This window comes from Penaeus monodon, chromosome 2 (genome assembly GCF_015228065.2).
Source record: "Penaeus monodon isolate SGIC_2016 chromosome 2, NSTDA_Pmon_1, whole genome shotgun sequence".
Taxonomy (NCBI): Eukaryota; Metazoa; Arthropoda; class Malacostraca; order Decapoda; family Penaeidae; genus Penaeus; species Penaeus monodon.
The window spans coordinates 4,480,240-4,487,739 of record NC_051387.1 but is presented as its reverse complement, the minus strand read 5'-3'; the positions used below and the strand labels follow the sequence as shown (position 1 = coordinate 4,487,739).

Below are 7,500 nucleotides of genomic sequence, written 5' to 3'. Positions count from 1 at the left end.
ATGAGCCACTAATCACTATGGTTCTTGGTAATCATTATATTTTTGTGCGGGCATCTGTGTTTATTTTGTAGGTGTATGTCTATGTCTGTAGTTCAGCACAAGTGGATGTACTTTTTAGATGACTAAATTAAGTAATATGATGATAATTTTTTTTTATGATCCCCCCCCCCCCCCATTCCTGCCATGAAGGATGCAAGACGGATGATGCAGCCCCAAGGGGAATGGGAAGAAATAGAAGAGGAGGAAGAAGAATTGAAGTATGGAGCACAGCATGTCATCAAGTTGTTCATCCCAGTGTCCTTGTGTATGCTGGTAGTTGTGGCCACAGTATCTTCAGTCAGATTTTACACCCAGAAGGGAATATATCTGTGAGTATTGTGCATGGTAGCTGAGCGGTGGAGGGCTTTTGTTGTGCGCTGTTTTTTTATCGTATTTACTGAATTTTCTGAGATGGTTTTGAGTGTGGGAATAATGAGTTGAATTGATAAAAAATATATCGGTAAAAAAGTTAAGGTTGTGTGTAATAGTTACGTATAAAACAGGATATATGTTAGTTGGCATATGTGTCAAGAATTGTATCACATAGAAATAAGTAATGTTTTTTTTTAATTTAATTGTAATTATCAGTATTCATGTTTTATATCTGGAAAAAAAAATTATGTGTGGACTATTTGGTTAAACAATTTACCAATTCTTCAATTTATTTCAGACTTTACACCCCATTCCATGAAACTTCACCCAGTTTTGGAGATCGGTTCTTTGATGCTGTGAGAAATTCACTGATTCTCTTAGGTGTTGTTGTGGTTTTAACAGTCCTGCTCATCATTTTATACAAGAAAAGATGCTACAAGGTGAGATCATTGGTTTAGAAGATGTACTGTGTGTTCTTATGTAAGGGTTTTATTTAATTATGTGTTTTATTGTCTTGTTGCTTAATTCATGTTTGATTCATGAAGAAAAAAAGTATTGATCAATTACATTTGACAAGGATTTGATTCCTGTAGAAGAGTGCATCTGAGGTTAGATATATATTTTTTATTATAAATGTTATATTCAATGAAAGATATTATCAATTTTTTAGTGAGGGACCAGACATTTTAACTGAAAATAAAAGTAATATAGGGAGTTAAGAGACTGACATCAACATCATAACATCATGGTGATGTTTTTAGTTACATGTTGTAACAGCGTTGCTTTTTCTCCATTTTTTAAATGATTTTTCAGCTACAGATAGTGCTCTAGCAACTAAAAGTTTCTTCTAAATTGTATGTTTTAGATTTGATATGTCTGGAAATGTCAGGCCTGTTATGATGGTATGTGCTCATACAGTACCATTTGTAGCATTGTTTTTTCTTTGGTAATTAGGTGGCAACAATATATTAGTGTTGTCATATTGAGCCATGATTTTGGTTGCCTTGATTTTTAGGGGGAAGTAGGTTTTGGTAAATTTTGTATATGTATTTCTGTGGCCTTTTTTTGATTCCCAAATGTGCAGTTCACTCATCAGGGATAATTCGGAGTTATTTTCTCTATAATTAAAGTTTCAAACTTAATTTTGTGTTTTTGTTTATAGTCAAAAGAAGTTATGAGGGGTGTTATTTTATTTTATTTTATTATTTTTTTCTTTGTTTCTTTTCTTTTATTTTAATTTGCCAACTTAACAAGATGCCACAGTTTTGTGCCTGTTGCCATACTGTAGAAAAGCATTTACAGATAAAAAGGAAATATTTCTTTTGGGAGAGAGGCAATACATTGTACGTTAGATTGGATACAAAAGGGGGGGGGGGAATTAAATTTAGGATTCATAAAGAAAGCTTCAAATTTTTTAATAAGATCAGGAATTAATATTCATGTATCCTCTTGACTAAACAAAAGATTATGTGTTTTGATATATAATATTTTTGCAGATTATCCATGGTTGGCTCCTCATGTCCTCTCTGTTGCTACTCTTCTTCTTCACCATAATGTATATGCAGTAAGTTTCTCTATCTGGTTTCAGAAAGTAAAATACTTTTTTTTTTTTTAGATAATGACATTTTCTGTCTGTTATTTGAGATGATGAAATTTTCTGTCTATTAGAATATCGATGTCCGGGAACCTGTTCAATACTGAGATTCACTTGCTATGATTTATTCATTAATTGCTTTTGTAGAGAGCTGCTGCGAGGTTACAACATCGGACTGGACTGGATCACAGTGTCAATATGCGTGTGGAACTTTGGGGTGATGGGCATGGTGAGCATCCATTGGTATGGCCCCCTCCCCCTTCAGCAAGCCTACCTCATCTTCATTGCCTCTCTCATGTCGCTCATGTTCATCAAGTACTTGCCGGAGTACACCTTGTGGATGGTACTGGCTGTAATATCCCTGTGGGGTGAGTGAGAATTGCAGTTAGGTTGATAGGTGGGGTTTCCACATAAGATACCTACCTCTGTGTGATGTCTAGGTATTTGAGTGGGTCTTGCTCATCCATGTTTAGGAAATAACACTAGTTCAAGAAGGTTTTAAGAAAAATAGATGGAAAAAAAAGAGGGACCGATATTTAAGCTGTTCTGCAGCAGTACTTACTTTTCTACCAAGGTTATTTGATTTATAAAGAAATCCTGAGTGAGTAGATGGGTCTTTATCATGGAATATAATTCTTCAGCTTATTTCTTTGGACGTAAATGGTTTTATTTTTCCCTTTCACTTACATTATCTTCCCTATCCTTTCATCCCACTAGATTTGGTTGCTGTTCTCTGTCCAAAAGGCCCCTTGAGGATACTAGTTGAGACGGCACAGGAAAGAAACGAACCTATTTTCCCAGCTCTCATTTACTCCTGTAAGTATAGACTGATTATAATTATTGTTGTTTTTGTTAATATATTTACAGTGCTACTGTTGTTATCATCTCAGTTATCATCATCCATCATCATAATCAATCATGATCATCATCATGATCATCATCATGATCATCATCATGATCATCATCATGATCATCATCATGATCATCATCATCATCATCATCATCATCATCATCATCATCATCATCATCATCATCATCATCATCATCATCATCATCATCCATTATGCATTATGCATCATTATCATCATGCATCATCGTCACCATCATCATATGTATAATTTAGTTATGTTTATTTATATCATTTCAACTTTCTAACTTATCAAATAAGTAGATGAGTGTATTTTTAAATAAAGTTCCCAAACAATCATAAAGCAACAAGAAAAGTTAATTACTACTGGTAGATACAAAAGAACCAGTTTTTATCGTGTTTTATGGTAGATAAGATTTACATTTTAATTATTTTTTCCCAGCAAACTTCATGTACAGCACCTTGGGTATGGCAAACCCAGATGACGACTCAAGATCACAGGGGCGAGAGGTGGCTCAGGAGGGTACAGGCAACAGTGGATCAACTGCATCAGGGACCGAGGGAACACAGAGACCCAGGGACAACCCCCAAAGGAGAAGAAATGCCGAAAATGGTCATGTGGTCACTGACGATGCTGGGTTCACAGAGGACTGGAGAGGGCAGTTAGATGAGAGAACGAGGCAGCGACGGGAACAGGTACTGTAGCTTTTGTGATGGCTATATGGACTTTCGTACAAAAAGTCCTTCACGTGTGTGCAAACTGAGTTGGCAAAATATTCCGTGGTGGCAGGTTTTTAAGCCATGGCTCACGCATTGACAAATGCATGGATGTACATGAGTTTGCACATACGCTCACAGACAGACATTCAGTCACACAAACAAATGAATAAATAAAAAAAGAAAAAAAAAAGAAACTGATTTGGTTAGGAAAAGGTAATGACGTTATAATTTCCTTCCTTTCCTTTCTTTCCATATTTTCTTGTTTTCTTTTCTTTATTTTATTCTTATCCTCTTCCTCCTCCTCCTCATTGTTTTTACTAGCAGCCTGTCTCTCTCTGCCTTGCTTGAGATTCTAAGAAAATGGTTGAACTCCATTTTCCCTTCTCTTCTCACCAGCGAATCGCTTTTCAGGAGAGGTGCATCCCAGCTGCGTGGTGTGGGCCTATCAGGGTGATTATTATTAGCCTCTTGATTCACCAGCATGTTTTATCAAGTTGCTGCTTCTCCTGGGACCAGATGATGATTACTTAATTTTTTCTTTCTTTCTTTCTGTGTTGCAATGTAATTGTTGCAGTGTAATTATAATTCATGCCTAACTTTGAGAAACACTAACCCATTAATGCTGGATACATGCACACTGTCCAAAGTGGTTTTGTTTTATTTTATTATTATTATTTTTTTATACACACAAATGCTTCACACACATAAGTCACCAAAGAGTCAGTTGCTAGATTTACTTAATCGCACATATTCACTATATTCTCAGATTTTTTATAATTATTTTTTTCTCTATTACTGTTATCAATTTCATTAATGTTACTAATATTGTTATTATTATAACATTATTAGCAAAGATAGTAATAAAAGGACAATATTTCCGTACAAGGATTGAGGTTGAATTGGTGTGGACAGTATATATAGGCCTACACGTGCATTCCCAGTGTTGGTGGGTTAAACACTTGTTTTAAATAATAGATGAGAACTACAGAATTTGTGAAAAATCTGGTATCCACATCAAATTGTATGTCACATGTTCAGACAGTAGAAAATATGCTATGTTATTTCATTACTGTGGGTAATGGTAAAAACTTTAATTTTGAAGATAGCAGAAAAAAAAAATCTATATTACAGCAAATGTAATTAAGATTGTACATCGGATAACTTTTCATTTTTGGCTGAGCATATCTTGCAGAAATTTACCTTTTCTGCTTTTCTAGGGTACATGCATGTTTTTGCAACCACACATTATATACACACGTTGTTTGTAAGTTAGGGACACTCACAAATTGGGAGCTACTCATGTTAGATGGTATCCTCTTTTGAACATTAATCTTCTTCTTCTTCTTCCTCCTCTTCTTCTTCTTCTTCTTCTTCTTCTTCTTCTTCTTCTTCTTCTTTTGTAGCATATTGAATCATATAGTTTGTGTCAGCCTTCTGATTTAAGAAAAGCACCAAATTTACACTCCAAGACCTTTGTGCTGGAAGATAGTTTTTGAAGCTGTCACACCCATCATTGTAATTTACACTTCATGCTTCTGTGCCTAAAATTTATAAAAGGATTTTACATAGAAACTTGGATTATTATATGATAATATTACAGTTGTTGTATTACTATCTCAAAAGATAAGTCTTATTTCCTGCTGTATATAAGATTTATAAGAATAGTCAAATGCAATGATTCAAAGCTTCCCTCATGATATGTATTGCTTTCTAGGTCAACAACTATGCTCAGCAGAACCCTTCAAACGTTGATTACCCTCAAGCGCATCCACGTGATCTTACTGCTGAAGAAGATGATGAGAGTATGTACTATAAGATTTCATAAATTATGGCTAAAGCCTTGAGTCTGGAAACTTGTTGATATTAATGGGGTGTAAGGATCATGTTTTACTCTGGAAGCATAGATTCTCGTTTCATTTAAAATTTTGTTAAAGATTGTAACTCAGGAAAACTACAGAAAACTCTTTTAAGTTGAAAACTGGACAGGGATTTACAAAAAATACTTGTAAATTAGGATTTTCAATTTTTTCTCTACAAGTAACATAGACATTTACAAGAAATTACATTATTAGCGCACTTCTCAAAGTTAATGATTATAAAGGCAGATAGCACTCATTATAATTAAAGTTATTACATAATGCATTGTTTGCAGTTAGACATTAGAGAAATAAAATATATGATTATCAGAAGCATCAGATAACATTTTAATGTGATTTAGGCTAAATTCTATACATAGTTTGTTGATAGATGAGGTAGAGATAATATATCTATCATTCACTGATTTTATTTCTTTGTTTAATTGATATGTTTAAGAATTGTTTGAATTTTTTATTTCATTTTTTAATTTTTTGCTCAGGAGGTGTCAAGCTCGGCCTCGGAGACTTCATCTTTTACTCTGTGCTGGTGGGTAAGGCCTCGTCCTACGGTGACTGGAATACCACACTGGCCTGCTTCATTGCTATCTTGATTGTGAGTTTTTTTTATTTGCCTTTAGTGTCCGTTTCCTTGGCATATACTGTTTATGATGGCAAGAGTAGGGTTTTCATATTGATATAGATTTAAGAGAGAATTGTAGTGTCATGGTACTCAAATAATGCCTTTTTTTCTAGTTTTAAAGAACAGGTGAAAGTTTTCCCTATGTTTTTTGGAACTTTTAATTGGGGAGTATATAATTCAAATGCATGCTATTCTGATCACAATTTTTTTTACCTTTTTCTTACAGGGACTTTGTCTCACACTCATCATGTTAGCCATCTTCAAGAAAGCACTTCCAGCTCTCCCCATCTCGATTACCTTTGGATTAATCTTCTACTTCTCGACATCCTTGTTGGTTGTTCCATTCACAGAGAAACTAGCAAGTCAACAAGTATATATATAGTACAAGCCAAAGTAATTAAGTGCAAAGCAGATTACTAGTTCATTTATCTTTACAATTCTTGTAGATACAGAGGGCATCTGGGGAAGGTGTGAGTGATTGGTTCAGGAACGTAAATTTGAATGGTAGGGAGAAAAAGAGATTTCTGTAATTTAATTTACTTTCAGAATGAGTGTGATGAATAGTGGAGGGAAAAGTCTCTCTGTTGGATTTTTATTAATGTTCCCTTTGCATTGATATTCTTAACTTAATGAAAGTAGATTATTGTTTCTGGTGATATGGAGGCAGTAATAGTTTGGAGAATAAGCTATTCCAAAAAGGTTTCAAAGGATAGGTACGTAATGTAATTACTGCTATGTCAGTTTGTACAGAATTGATGAAACCAAAAACGTCTTAGAAATTGTAGAGATTTTGTGAAGGTGTGAATAAGGAAAATAGTAAGACATTCAAATGAACTTCAAATGGCTGTATCCTCCAGGTTTTTGGAAGATTTTGCTCTAGTTTCAAAATGTTAGAATTTTTCAGACAGGTCAGTGCCTGTTATGTGTGATATTTCTTTGATATGTCCTTGTTTTACATTCCCAATGCTACTGTATTTAGATATGAAATACTTTTAGATTTTTTTTTTCTGACATGGAATTGGAGCTACAGTCATTATGTGTATGTTATACAATAGGTAAACATAATTTTTCATAGACAACCTTGCTAGGGTAAGAAGATATAAAGGTAAATTTTGTGCACAGTGCTAAGTTTGAAACTGAAAATTACATTATGCATATGGTTAAGCATGTTCTCTCTCATTTTTGAAATGAGCTGCAGAAAAGCTCTGTTTCATGCTTGCTGTACATCTGATAGCTTTTGGAAGAAGAGGGATACATACTGCCACAAGAAGTTAACAACATTGCCAAAAAACAATAACAGTTATTTATTAATTTTACAGCACATATTAAGCTTTAATTCCTCATATGTATAATTTCTCCAGCCTTTCGAAGGCTTTTCATCCTATTACTTGTGTACTAATTTTTAGGTGTG

At 34.2% G+C, this 7,500-nt stretch overlaps 1 protein-coding gene across 1 annotated transcript in view; it reads left to right on the top strand.

The window, feature by feature from the left end:
• The window catches only part of LOC119580415 (presenilin-2-like), an 11,615-nt gene that overhangs the window by 3,582 nt on the left and 533 nt on the right, over positions 1-7,500 (top strand). The window contains exons 3-11 of the mRNA XM_037928552.1: positions 190-368; positions 710-851; positions 1,908-1,975; positions 2,153-2,373; positions 2,723-2,821; positions 3,316-3,569; positions 5,308-5,395; positions 5,950-6,062; positions 6,316-7,500. The exon at positions 6,316-7,500 is cut by the window's right edge and continues 533 nt beyond it. Of these exons, the coding sequence (XP_037784480.1) occupies positions 190-368; positions 710-851; positions 1,908-1,975; positions 2,153-2,373; positions 2,723-2,821; positions 3,316-3,569; positions 5,308-5,395; positions 5,950-6,062; positions 6,316-6,471 (1,320 nt within the window). The 3' untranslated portion in view covers positions 6,472-7,500. The remainder of the gene's footprint in view (positions 1-189; positions 369-709; positions 852-1,907; positions 1,976-2,152; positions 2,374-2,722; positions 2,822-3,315; positions 3,570-5,307; positions 5,396-5,949; positions 6,063-6,315) is intronic.